Genomic DNA, 14,953 nt, shown 5'->3' on the forward strand with positions numbered 1-14,953 from the left:
CAGGTCATTCCGGGTGTTCCTAACCACCAGGTCATAACAGGAGTCGTGGAGTCAGAGTCGGAGCCCATTTTGGTGTAGTCGCACCAAAGAACCCTCATACAATGCTAGTATGAATTTTATAGGTGCGAAGTCCCTAGGTCACGCTCAGGGCATTTTTGTGGTGGCAGACTCCCTTTAACCATTGTCGCTGTAGAGCCCTTTAAGGGGGCTCCTGATGGCATAACACATGCTGCCTGCAGGCATCCCCAGACCTCTTTTTTATGCTGCAGGTATACATATTAGTATTTCAATTTACACTATAAAAAGTCGTCCTGAAATCACGTGATTCGCTGTCAACAAATCAAAGTTCTGGAGAACGAAGCATTTTGCTGTGAACGGTTCAGCCAATCAGCACAAAAGTCTCCATGGCAACTACATTCCCGGACTTTCAATAAAACAGGCTGGAATCTATATTTCTGGCGTGACTTAACGCTCAATTCGGGAAAGAAAAATCACAAGAGGCTCAGCTGATTTATTCCATACAGATGGGAAAAGCTCCAATGCACACGGAATATTTACATGTGCATATCGTGTGTAGGGTCGGAGAAAAACGGTCATATATACAGCACTGTGCAAAAGTTTTAGGCAGGTGTGTAAAAAAATGCTCTGAAAAATAGAAGTGTCAATGGTTTATCTTTTATCGATAATCAAAATGCAAAGTGAATGATCAAGAGAGAAATCTAAATCCGATCGATATTTTCGATGTGACCACCCTCTGCCTTCAATAGGCTTAAAACTGGGTGAGTAACAGACAAACTCTGCTACAAAGGTGAGGTTATGGAAGACAGTGTCATATCGCAGACCACACGCCGTGGCAAGATTGAGCACATTAATAATACACAAAGGTAGTTATACTGCATCAGCAAGGTCTCTCCCAGGCAACAATGTCAAAGCAATCTGAGGTTTAAGATGTGCTGTTCCAGAGCTTTTGAAGAAGCACCAAGAATTGGGCAATGTTGAGAACTGTAGACACAGTGGTTAGCCAAGGAAACTTAGTGTAGCAGATGAAAATTACTTCACGTCAAAATTGGAAGATGTCCAGCAGTGCCATCAGCTCAGAAGTGGGACCAATCCGTGGGACCCAGCTACAGCATCTAATGGTCAGAGAAGTCTGGCCAGAAGTGGTCTTTGTGAAGACTCAGCATCAATTAGGCCACTTGTGAGGGGGTGAATTATTCCTAATTATGCCAGATATACAATTCCTTTGTTTAGTAAGTCAAGGGACATGAGCCATTGTTTCATGTGAGACTGTCCAATGACCCTTTTTGTATGCTAATTTGTGGAATGCCTGCTGATTATGGATTGCATCAGCTCCCTGCGGTTTACTAGTCTTCACCACTAGGAAGACAATTATGCAGTCTAATTGAACAATCCAAGAATAAGGGAACAGCCATGATTACCACCTTCCAATCCTGTGGGGCAATGTTATGAAATAGGAGCTGAGGGTTATACAGTGAAGAGTAAAAGAATAACAATTTTTTGAACTTTTGACTTTCAGGCTTCATATCTCACCATCCACTACTGCTTTTATGGTGAGACCACCATCATTTTATAGACAATCACTTTGGCTATCTCATACATAAATGTGACTTGTAATTAGCATATGATTAGTTATGCAGATTCTTGTCATACCAGTGCATTGTTACTGTTTTGCTCCTGGTGGTGGACAAATATTCTTCTTCCCGAAAACTACAAATTACAACCTATTCTCACGTTCCCTAACATCTCAGTGTGTTATTAGGTTGATTCCCAAGAGAAAGGTCACTGGTTCGAATCGAGGAGCCGCCATAAAGAAGATTTCCAAAGAAAAGAGAAACAGCATCATCCATCTCATCGATACGGCCTCCTAGCTAAGAAAATTGTCAAACTGCATCATGTGAGTGCCATGACAGCTAGAAGAATACGAAATTAAGTCCGTCCGTCCATTCAAAAGCCAAAAGGTGGACATCAAGGCAAAATATCGGAGTCAACAAGTAAGCTCATCCAAAGGTCTATCAGTTCTGAAGGCGCAAACACGGCAGTGGAGGAGGCTCGTATGCTTCACAATAGAGAGATCATAGAAGTCCATGCAAACACAGGGTGAGACACATTATACTAGTCTAGAATGGTGGCCTGAAAAAAGTTGAAGAAGCCTCAACTTCAATATTGTCATAAGAAGCATCGGATCGAGTTTAGAAACAAGAACGGAAAGTGGGCTGTAGAAGATTGGAAACGGGTGATTTGGAGCCATGACACAAAAGTCAATAGACTCACAGACTTGGCCCTATCCTGGATCTCCTCATACCTAATTGACCGGACATTCAGCGTCTCCCACTCACACACCACCTCCTCACCTCACCCCCTATCTGTCGGAGTCTCGCAAGGTTCAGTCCTAGGGCCCCTGCTCTTCTCCATCTTCACCTTTGGCCTGGGACAGCTCATAGAATCTCACGGCTTTCAGTATCATCTCTATGCTGACGACACCCAGATCTACATCTCTGGACCAGATATCACCACCCTACTAACCAGAATCCCTCAATGTCTGTCCACTATTTCATCCTTCTTCTCCGCTAGATTTCTAAAACTTAACATGGACAAAACAGAATTCATCATCTTTCCGCCATCTCATGCAACCCCCCCAACGAACCTATCCATTACAGTAAACTGCTGCCCACTCTGCCCAGTCCCACAAGCCCGCTGTCTTGGGGTAATCCTTGACACCGATCTCTCCTTCAAACCACATATCCAGGCCCTTTCCACTTCCTGCCGACTTCAACTCAAACATATTTCACGGATCCGTACATTCCTAAACCAAGAATCTGCAAAAACCCTAGTCCATGCCCTCATCATCTCCCGCCTCGACTACTGTAACCTCCTGCTCTGTGGCCTCCCCTCTAAGGGTACCTTCACACTCAGTGACGCTGCAGCGATACCGACAACGATGTCGATCGCTGCAGCGTCGCTGTTTGGTCGCTGGAGAGCCGTCACACAGACAGCTCTCCAGCGACCAACGATCCCGAGGTTCCCGGTAACCAGGGTAAACATCGGGTTACTAAGCGCAGGGCCGCGCTTAGTAACCCGATGTTTACCATGGTTACCAGCGTAAACGTTAAAAAAACAAACACTACATACTTACCTTCAGCTGTCTGTCCTCCGGTGCTCTGCTTTCCTCTGCACTGTCAGCGCCGGTCAGCCGGAAAGCAGAGCGGTGACGTCACCGCTGTGCTTTCCGGCTAGCCGGCGCTGACACAGGATGCAGGAGGAGTGCAGAGAAGCAGAGCGCCGGGGACAGACAGCTGAAGGTAAGTATGTAGTGTTTGTTTTTTTAACGTTTACGCTGGTAACCATGGTAAACATCGGGTTACTAAGCGCGGCCCTGCGCTTAGTAACCCGATGTTTACCCTGGTTACTAGTGAAGACATCGCTGGATCGGTGTCACACACGCCGATCCAGCGATGTCAGCGGGAAGTCCAGCGACGAAATAAAGTTCTGGACTTTCCTCAGCGACCAACGATCTCCCAGCAGGGGCCTGATCGTTGGTCGCTGTCACACATAACGATTTCCTTAACGATATCGTTGCTACGTCACAAAAAGCAACGATATCGTTAACGATATCGTTATGTGTGAAGGTACCTTAACACTCTCGCACCCCTCCAATCTAATCTTCTCTACTCCCCTCTTATCTCCTCTTCCCACAATCGTATACAAGATTTCTCTCGCGCATCACCCCTACTCTGGAACCCTCTACCCCAACATATCAGACTCTCACCTACCATCGAAACCTTCAAAAAGAGCCACCTCTTCCGACAAGCCTACAACCTGCAGTAACCACCGATCGACCAAACCGCTGCACGACCAACTCTACCCTCACCTACTGTATTCTCACCCATCCCTTGTAGATTGTGAGCCCTCGCGGGCAGGGTCCTCTCTCCTCCTGTACCAGTTATGACTTGTATTCTTTAAGATTATTGTACTTGTTTTTATTTTGTATACCCCTCCTCACATGTAAAGTGACATGGAATAAATGGCGCTATAACAATAAATAATAATAGGCTATGGGTCTGAAAGAAACAAGAGAAAAGGGTTAAGGGATCGAGAAATTGAAGGAAATGTCAAGTTTGGTGGAGGAAGCCTGATGATATGTTGTTGTGTCACAGCCAAAAGCGTTGGATACTTGACCAGGAGCGATGGTGGTCTCATTGCTGAGATATATGTGAGTATCCTACAAGATGAGTTACTTCGTACACTCAAGTACTATTGGTATGAAAAGGGTGCTTTTGTTTGGGGTAGTTGGCCCTGGATGCCCCAAAGTTGTGCGGGAAGGGTGAGACTCTATTGTATCCTTGATGGGAATGTACCATATGTTGTTGACTGTTGGTGACCCAATAAAGTCTTACCGTAGTGTGGTACCCTCACCATGTGTTTTCTGAGTAGTGTTCTGCCCAAGGGGAAGCAGTATGGGCGATCAGTGGCATGAGCCCCAGCCTGTGTGGTCTTTCTAAAGACATCCGAACCAGTGGACGAGAGCATCCACTGACCCTCGGGTCTCCATGGTCTTCATTAAAGAATTGTATCCCAAAGCCCAAAGCTTTAACATAGAAACAAGTGCAAGTGACTAATCTATGCAGGTAAACATGGGGACCGGGGTGCAGAAAAATGGCAACAAGTGCTCTGGGCTGATGAGTCAAAATGGAACATGGAAGATTGTTCTTGAAGCACAATAATGAGGGTCTCCAGGACCAGCTACTTATCCATCATGTAACACCATCAGGGAGGCGTCTGTCCATCCAGATCTTTCATGAACCCTCAGATGTCAGAGCTGTGATGTAACATTCCAGCAGTGATTCCTAGCTGCGGCTCCTCAGCGCTGCATTACCAGCACTGTCATTTCCAGCAATTTACACAGGAAATTGTTCCAGCCTCCTTCTATTTAGGTGCGAGCAATTCTTTGAACTTTTCAAAGGAAGCTGTTCAATAGACGCCTGCTGTGCCGTACTTATTGCGGCAGCATGGAAATAGGACAGCAGGACATTATGTGTCAGTATGGGAACCATAGTGTTGGCTTTGTCCAATATTTTGCTAAATAGTTTGGTAAAAGAAAACAAAACAGAAATGATGTTGGATCCATTTCCAGATCCTTTCCAATTCTATTAGGCAGATCCTATTCAACTCTATCTGAACAAATCTTACTCAGCTCTATGGGACAGATCCCATTGAGCTCTATGGGACAGATCCTATTCAACTCTATGGGACAGTTCCTATTCAGCTCTATGGGACAAATCCTATTCAGCTCTATGGGACAGATCCTATTCAACTCTATGGGACAGATCCTATTCAGCTCTATGGGACAGATCCTATTCAACTCTATCTGAACAAATCTTACTCAGCTCTATGGGACAGATCCTATTGAGCTCTATGGGACAGATCCTATTCAACTCTATGGGACAGATCCTATTCAACTCTATGGGACAAATCCTATTCAGCTCTATGGGACAGATCCTATTCAACTCTATGGGACAGATCCTATTCAGCTCTATGGGACAGATCCTATTCAGCTCTCTGGGACAGATCCTATTCAACTCTATGGGACAAATCCTATTCAACTCTATAGGACAAATCCTATTCAACTCTATGGGACAGATCCTATTCAACTCTATGGGTCAGATCCTATTCAACTCTATGGGACAAATCCTATTCAGCTCTATGGGGCAGATCCCATTCAACTCTATGGGATAGATCCTATTGAGCTCTATGGGACAGATTCTATTGAGCTCTATGGGACAGATCCTATTCAACTCTATGAGGCAGATCCTATTCATCTCTATGGGACAAATCCTATTGAGCTCTATAGGACAGATCCTATTTAACTCTATGGGACAGATCCTATTCAGCTCTATGGGACAAATCCTATTGAGCTATATAGGACAAATCCTATTGAGCTCTATAGGACAGATCCTATTCAACTCTATGGGACAGATCCTATTCAATTCTATGGGGCAGATCCTATTCAACTCTATGGGACAGATCCTATTCAGCTCTATGGGACAGATCCTATTCAACTCTATGGGACAGATCCTATTCAACTCTATGGGGCAGATCATATTCAACTCTATGGGACAAATCCTATTCAACTCTATGGGACAAATCCTATTCAGCTCTATAGGACAGATCCTACTCAACTGTATGGGGCAAATCCTATTCAACTCTATGGGAGAGATCCTATTCATCTCTATGGCACATATTCTATTCAGCTCTATGGGACAAATCCCATTAAACTCTATGGGACAGAAGTTCCAGATTACATCTGTTTACTCTTCATAAATTCTACCATTGTCATTTTTTTCATTTTCCGTATGATAAATGCACCCAGATTAGACTGGTCTATGGCAGAAGAGAGGCGGAACAGAGCAGCAGCCTGAACCAATCAGGAGCCAGGGGGGCGTGTCTCAGACTCCCCTATCATCACCGATCACAGCTCTGCCCCAACGGAGCGCAGCTAAAAAGTAGTCAAGGGGTAAAAATAAGGCGAACGCTCCGAGTTATGACGTATATCTCATTTTTCACTTAATGGCATTGATTTTTCTTTTTGTTATTCTGAGTTTTTATTATAAGAATAAAGAATAATACAGAAGCTTAGATTAAAAAAAGAAGCAAACAAACAAATAAAAGCAATATATACCCTTCCAGGATTGTACTGTATGAGCTAGAATAGGTTCATCAGGTAGCTGGAGCAGCAGCGATTCATTTTCCCTGTGATGGCTGAAGTGGATGGAAAAAAAAATAAAATGAGGCCGTGTTCCAACATGCAAAAATAATGCAATTTTTCAGCTTCGTTTTTTTCCCCCCCGCACCTAAATCTGCAGTAGCTATCTGCTCCAATAGTTGCATTTTTATTTTAAATGAGAAGGTGTGTCCAGACTTTTGGTCTGTACTGTATATATACTGTATATATATATATATATATGCATATATATATATATATATATATATATACATATATATATATATATACATCCGGCTGGCGGATCTGTGCAGAATACATCTTATTGCCAAAAATCTTTCATTATTTTTAGTTCTTTTCATGTCACATACAGTTTACCTCAACCTGACGTCTTTACGATCTGATATTATAAATGAACATTAAAGTATAAATATCTGGCCAGGATGTTCCTGCTAATGACGCCATTAAAAAATTGTTTTTAGCTAATTTAAAAAAAAAAAAAAAAAAAAAAAAAAAAAAAAAAGGGAAACTTTCTATTTGAAAAATGTATCACAGAATCCTCCAAAGATAAATATTTACACTATTGGCCATTGTGTTGCAATTCACAGGTGGCTGTTTTATAGGGAAACAATGTATCAATGCCTTTTGTAAAAAAAAAAAAAAAAAAAAAAACACAAACAAAAAAACACACACAGAAAATAGCAATTTAGACAGGTAGGCGAAAGGGGAAAAGTATGGAGGAGACAGGGAGAATGACAGGTGGCAGAAAACAATGGGAGTAAAGGGGAAGGATAGGTAACGGCAGATAGGGAAGGGGGTGACGCACCGGATTTGTGCCGCACAGAAGGTATGCCCACCGCTCTGGGTACCACTTTATAAACATATGCAGTTTCCATGGAAACCAGATCAGTCTCCACAGCAACAAAGAGAAGCAGAAACATAAAGGATGAACACATGGGGGAGGGTGGGGGCTCAGAGAATGTGGCACCGACAATTATACCCTCCATATCTATATGTATGTACAGTGGATGAGCGGATTCATCAAGGTGCAGAATGGCGCGTACAATGCTGAAAATAATATCCCAAATCAGAACAGTCTGTCCCCCCGCACGCACCGCGAGCAGACAAATCAGTGCAACAATAGGGTGGACAATAGAGAAAGAAGAAACCAAGTAACGAGCTCATCAATACAAGACCTGCAGATAGATAGGAAATCACAGCATGTACTGGAGCCTAAGTGCCATATATATACGGTATACTATATATATATATATATATATATATATATATACTGCATATATATCATGCAGTCACCAGCTGACTACCCATACGGACAGCGGAAATTGCCATATTCCTTACATTAAGTCATATATTGTTATTTCAGAACCGCAATTTAGTTTTCCTCCCATTTACTGCTCAGTAGGTAAGTGTCATGCACAATGCTGACTTCATACACAGGCTCACTAGATAAGTGCCATGCACAATCCTGGCTTCATACCCAGGAATAATAGAAAAGTGCCATACACAATGCTGGCTTTATAGAGATGGCTCACTAGGTAAGTTCTATACACAATGCTCGTGTTAAACACAGTGCTCAAAAGATAAGTGCCATGCACAATGCTTTCTTCATACATAGGCTCAGTAGATAAGTGACATATACAATGCTGGCTTCGTACACAGGGTTCAGCACTTAAGTGCCATGCACAATACTGGCCTTATACACAGTGCTCAATAGATAAGTGCTATGCATAGTGCTGGCTTCATACACGTGGCTCAGTAGATAAGTGTCATGCATAGTGCTGGCTTCATACACATGGCTCAGTAGATAAGTGCTATGCATAGTGCTGGCTTCATACACGTGGCTCAGTAGATAAGTGCTATGCATAGTGCTGGCTTCATACACATGGCTCAGTAGATAAGTGCTATGCATAGTGCTGGCTTCATACACATGGCTCAGTAGATAAGTGCTATGCATAGTGCTGGCTTCATACACATGGCTCAGTAGATAAGTGCTATGCATAGTGCTGGCTTCATACACGTGGCTCAGTAGATAAGTGCTATGCATAGTGCTGGCTTCATACACATGGCTCAGTAGATAAGTGCTATGCATAGTGCTGGCTTCATACACATGGCTCAGTAGATAAGTGCTATGCATAGTGCTGGCTTCATACACATGGCTCAGTAGATAAGTGCTATGCATAGTGCTGGCTTCATACACGTGGCTCAGTAGATAAGTGCTATGCATAGTGCTGGCTTCATACACGTGGCTCAGTAGATAAGTGCTATGCATAGTGCTGGCTTCATACACATGGCTCAGTAGATAAGTGCTATGCATAGTGCTGGCTTCATACACGTGGCTCAGTAGATAAGTGCTATGCATAGTGCTGGCTTCATACACATGGCTCAGTAGATAAGTGCTATGCATAGTGCTGGCTTCATACACATGGCTCAGTAGATAGGTGCTATGCATAGTGCTGGCTTCATACACGTGGCTCAGTAGATAAGTGCTATGCATAGTGCTGGCTTCATACACGTGGCTCAGTAGATAAGTGCTATGCATAGTGCTGGCTTCATACACATGGCTCAGTAGATAAGTGCTATGCATAGTGCTGGCTTCATACACGTGGCTCAGTAGATAAGTGCTATGCATAGTGCTGGCTTCATACACGTGGCTCAGTAGATAAGTGCTATGCATAGTGCTGGCTTCATACACATGGCTCAGTAGATAAGTGCTATGCATAGTGCTGGCTTCATACACATGGCTCAGTAGATAAGTGTCATGCATAGTGCTGGCTTCATACACGTGGCTCAGTAGATAAGTGCTATGCATAGTGCTGGCTTCATACATGTGGCTCAGTAGATAAGTGCTATGCATAGTGCTGGCTTCATACACATGGCTCAGTAGATAAGTGCTATGCATAGTGCTGGCTTCATACACGTGGCTCAGTAGATAAGTGCTATGCATAGTGCTGGCTTCATACACGTGGCTCAGTAGATAAGTGCTATGCATAGTGCTGGCTTCATACACGTGGCTCAGTAGATAAGTGCTATGCATAATGCTTGCTTCCTACACAGGGTTCAGTAGATAAGTGCCATACACCATGCTGGTTTTATACACAGGGCTCAATAGATAAGTGCTATGCACACCACTGACTTCATACAAATGGCTCAGTAGATAAGCTTCATACACGTTTTATAAATAAGTGCACAATATACACATGGCTCAGTAGATAAGTGTCATGCATAATGTTGGCTTTATACACAGTGCTCAATAGATAAGTGCTATGCATAGTGCTGGCTTCATACACATGGCTCAGTAGATAAGTGTCATGCATAATGTTGGCTTTATACACAGTGCTCAATAGATAAGTGCTATTCATAGTGCTGGCTTCATACACATGGCTCAGTAGATAAGTGTCATGCATAATGCTGGCTTTATACACAGTGCTCAATAGATAAGTGCTATGCATAGTGCTGGCTTCATACACATGGCTCAGTAGATAAGTGCCATACACCATGCTGGCTTCATACACATGGCTCAGTAGATAAGTGTCATGCATAATGTTGGCTTTATACACAGTGCTCAATAGATAAGTGCTATTCATAGTGCTGGCTTCATACACATGGCTCAGTGGATAAGTGCCATACACAATGCTGGCTTCCTACACAGGGCTCAGTAGATAAGTGGCATATATAATGCTGACTTCATACACAGTGCTCAATAGATTTTTTTTGTTACTAGTTAACTATCTAGTGCAAAACCACAGTCAGAATGGGAAGGCCTGAGGACAAGTGGCTCAGTGAGCATGACTGCCGGAGCAGATTCCAGCTGTGACTGGGGCAGTGACCTGTATGGCTGCCCACCTGAGCCCTGCACAGATCTGCACACAAATGAGCTCCCTCCAGAAGCAATGTGCAGCCCCCATACTGTGCCCAGACCACCCAGGGTGCCCACATCCCACCCAGGGTGCCCACCTTCCCCTGTGCCAGCTCTTCCTACACTGCCCGGGGTCACCCTCCTTGCTGTACATGTGGTTGCCCCTTTTGATGTCCTCACTGGGTAAGATCAATGATTATCTGCCCCCAGCATTGCAGCCCCCCACAATGCCGACCCTGCAGGTGGTAAAACTTACGTGCCAGATGATGAAGAAGATGAGAGAAGCGCAGAGGACGAGGGTGAGCATGTAACAGAACGCGGCGAAGGTGAACGCCATGGCTGCGGGAGAGGCGCCGCTCAGAACTCCGGCAAATAGTCCAGATCCTGTGGGCACAAGTCCATCTGATCAGGGGGCGCTGGCAGGGACCCCCGGGGGCGGCACACAGCTCAGCTCTGGGGCTGGGGGAGACTGTTCTCCGGCCACCTCCGATCTCCGGCCACCTCCGATCTCCGGCCACCTCCGATCTCCGGCCGCCTCCGATCTCCGGCCACCTCCGATCTGCCTCCAAAATATATGAACAGCAAAGTTCCTGCACGGAAGGGGCCGAGTGACAGGTGAGTGTGTGACGGTGTGTGACGGGTGAGTGTGTGCCGGGTGAGTGTGTGTTGGGTGAGTGTGTGACGGGTGAGTGTGTGACGGGTGAGTGTGTGCCGGGTGACGGGTGAGTGTGTGCCGGGTGAGTGTGTGACGGGTGATGGGTGAGTGTGTGTCGGGTGAGTGTGTGCCGGGTGACGGGTGAGTGTGTGCCGGGTGAGTGTGTGCCGGGTGAGTGTGTGACGGGTGAGTGTGTGACAGGTGAGTGTGTGTTGGGTGAGTGTGTGACAGGTGACAGGTGAGTGTGTGACGGGTGAGTGTGTGACGGGTGAGTGTGTGACAGGTGAGTGTGTGATGGGTGAGTGTGTGACGGGTGAGTGTGTGACGGGTGAGTGTGTGATGGGTGAGTGTGTGACGGGTGAGTGTGTGACGGGTGAGTGTGTGACGGTTGAGTGTGTGACGGGTGAGTGTGTGATGGGTGAGTGTGTGACGGGTGAGTGTGTGACGGGTGACGGGTGAGTGTGTGACGGGTGAGTGTGTGACGGGTGAGTGTGTGACAGGTGAGTGTGTGATGGGTGAGTGTGTGACGGGTGAGTGTGTGACGGGTGAGTGTGTGATGGGTGAGTGTGTGACGGGTGAGTGTGTGACGGGTGAGTGTGTGACGGGTGAGTGTGTGACGGGTGACGGGTGAGTGTGTGACGGGTGAGTGTGTGACAGGTGAGTGTGTGTTGGGTGAGTGTGTGACAGGTGAGTGTGTGTCGGGTGAGTGTGTGACGGGTGACGGGTGAGTGTGTGGCGGGTGAGTGTGTGACGGGTGAGTGTGTGACAGGTGAGTGTGTGATGGGTGAGTGTGTGACGGGTGTGTGACGGGTGTGTGACGGGTGAGTGTGTGACGGGTGAGTGTGTGACGGGTGAGTGTGTGACGGGTGACGGGTGAGTGTGTGACGGGTGACGGGTGAGTGTGTGACGGGTGAGTGTGTGACAGGTGAGTGTGTGATGGGTGAGTGTGTGACGGTTGATGGGTGAGTGTGTGACGGGTGAGTGTGTGACGGGTGACGGGTGAGTGTGTGACGGGTGAGTGTGTGACAGGTGAGTGTGTGATGGGTGAGTGTGTGACGGTTGATGGGTGAGTGTGTGACGGGTGAGTGTGTGACAGGTGAGTGTGTGACGGGTGAGTGTGTGACGGGTGAGTGTGTGACGGGTGAGTGTGTGACGGGTGAGTGTGTGACGGGTGAGTGTGTGACGGGTGAGTGTGTGACGGGTGAGTGTGTGACGGGTGAGTGTGTGACGGGTGAGTGTGGGGAGGGCCTGATCAGCCCCTAGATGCTGCTGCTACACAGATGTGTGGAGGTGAAGCCGCTCATCTCCGCCATGGAGCCTCCTGTGTGGGTGTGTGGGGAAGCAGCGCTGTGTCCTCGTGTGGACGGATCGCAGACGAGTCTGGTCTCAGTGTCCGTCTTCCTCCGTTTTTCTTTTGCACCTGTCACAAAGTCTCTCCCCTCCCTGCCGGCTCCTTCCCTTCCTCCTGCTCTTCTGTATGTGCGGGGGCTCTTCTGTTCTGTACCTGATGGGCAGAGGGGGAACACCAGCTAGGAGCTCAGCTCACAGGCGCTCACCCCCGACACCCCCTGATCCTGGCACAGCCCCCCCTGATCCTGGCACAGCCCCCCCGATCCTGGCACGGCCCCCCCGATCCTGGCACAGCCCCCTGATCCTGGCAGAGCCCCCCCGATCCTGGCACAGCCCCCCTGATCGTAACACAGCCCCCAACACACACCAGATCCTGACACAATCCCCCTGATCCTGACAAAGCCCCCCCGATGATGGCACAGCCCCCCCTGATCCTAACACAGCCCCCCCTGATCCTGACACAACCCCCCACCCACCCCAGATCCTGACACAACCCCCCTAATCCTTGCACAGCCCCCCTGATCCTGGCACAGCCCCCCCTGATCCTGACACAGCCCCCCCTGATCCTGGCACAGCCCCCCAGATCCTGGCACAGCCCCCCCTGATCCTGACACAGCCCCCCCTGATCCTGGCACAGCCCCCCAGATCCTGGCACAGCCCCCTCTGATCCTGGCACAGCCCCCCCTGATCCTGGCACAGCCCCCCCCTGATCCTGACACAGCCCCCCTGATCCTGGCACAGCCCCCCCTGATCCTGGCACAGCCCCCCCTGATCCTGACACAGCCCCCCCTGATCCTGGCACAGCCCCCCCTGATCCTGGCACAGCCCCCCCTGATCCTGACACAGCCCCCCCCTGATCCTGGCACAGCCCCCCCCCCCTGATCCTGACACAGCCCCCCCCCCGATCCTGGCACAGCCCCCCCTGATCGTGGCACAGCCCCCCCTGATCGTGGCACAGCCCCCCCTGATCCTGGCACAGCCCCCCCTGATCGTGGCACAGCCCCCCCTGATCCTGGCACCCCCCCCCCCGATCCTGGCACAGCCCCCCCTGATCCTGGCACAGCCCCCCTGATCCTGGCACAGCCCCCCCTGATCCTGGTACAGCCCCCCTGATCCTGGCACAGCCCCCCCTGATCCTGGCACAGCCCCCCCTGATCCTGGCACAGCCCCCCTGATCCTGGCACAGCCCCCCCTGATCCTGACACAGCCCCCCCCTGATCCTGGCACAGCCCCCCCCCCCCTGATCCTGACACAGCCCCCCCCCGATCCTGGCACAGCCCCCCCTGATCGTGGCACAGCCCCCCCTGATCGTGGCACAGCCCCCCCTGATCCTGGCACAGCCCCCCCTGATCGTGGCACAGCCCCCCCTGATCCTGGCACCCCCCCCCCTGATCCTGGCACAGCCCCCCGATCCTGGCACAGCCCCCCTGATCCTGGCACCCCCCCCTGATCCTGGCACAGCCCCCCCTGATCCTGGCACAGCCCCCCCTGATCCTGACACAGCCCCCCTGATCCTGGCACAGCCCCCCCTGATCGTGGCACAGCCCCCCCTGATCCTGGCACAGCCCCCCCTGATCCTGGCACAGCCCCCCTGATCCTGGCACAGCCCCCCCTGATCCTGGCACAGCCCCCCCTAATCCTGGCACAGCCCCCCTGATCCTGGCACAGCCCCCCCCTGATCCTGGCACAGACCCCCTGATCCTGGCACAGCACCCCTGATCCTGGCACAGCACCCCTGATCCTGGCACAGGCCCCCCCTGATCCTGGCACAGCCCCCCCTGATCCTGGCACAGCCCCCCCTGATCCTGACACAGCCCCCCTGATCGTGGCACAGCCCCCCTGATCGTGGCACAGCCCCCCCTGATCCTGGCACAGCCCCCCCCTGATCCTGGCACCCCCCCCCTGATCCTGGCACAGCCCCCCCTGATCCTGGCACAGCCCCCCCTGATCCTGGCACAGCCCCCCTGATCCTGGCACAGCCCCCCCTGATCCTGGTACAGCCCCCCTGATCCTGGCACAGCCCCCCCTGATCCTGGCACAGCCCCCCCTGATCCTGGCACAGCCCCCCCTGATCCTGGCACAGCCCCCCTGATCCTGGCACAGCCCCCCCTGATCCTGACACAGCCCCCCCCTGATCCTGGCACAGCCCCCCCCCCCCCTGATCCTGACACAGCCCCCCCCCCGATCCTGGCACAGCCCCCCCTGATCGTGGCACAGCCCCCCCTGATCGTGGCACAGCCCCCCCTGATCCTGGCACAGCCCCCCCTGATCGTGGCACAGCCCCCCCTGATCCTGGCACCCCCCCCCCTGATCCTGGCACAGCCCCCCCTGA

The 14,953-nt window shown here is 49.6% G+C and overlaps 1 protein-coding gene across 4 annotated transcripts in view; it reads right to left on the minus strand.

Moving 5' to 3' along the window:
- The window catches only part of CNIH2 (cornichon family AMPA receptor auxiliary protein 2), a 79,467-nt gene extending 66,451 nt beyond the window's left edge, over positions 1 to 13,016 (minus strand). Inside the window, exon 1 of one of the 4 annotated variants that reach the window (XM_069740015.1) lies at positions 10,873 to 13,016. In XM_069740015.1, the coding sequence (XP_069596116.1) occupies positions 10,873 to 10,953 (81 nt within the window). In that variant the 5' untranslated portion in view covers positions 10,954 to 13,016. The remainder of the gene's footprint in view (positions 1 to 10,872) is intronic. The other 3 variants (XM_069740016.1, XM_069740017.1, XM_069740018.1) reach the window with 3 other exon arrangements.
- Between the last annotated feature and the right edge of the window lie 1,937 nt (positions 13,017 to 14,953).

The sequence above is a fragment of the Ranitomeya imitator genome, chromosome 9 (assembly GCF_032444005.1).
Source record: "Ranitomeya imitator isolate aRanImi1 chromosome 9, aRanImi1.pri, whole genome shotgun sequence".
NCBI classification, from domain to species: Eukaryota; Metazoa; Chordata; class Amphibia; order Anura; family Dendrobatidae; genus Ranitomeya; species Ranitomeya imitator.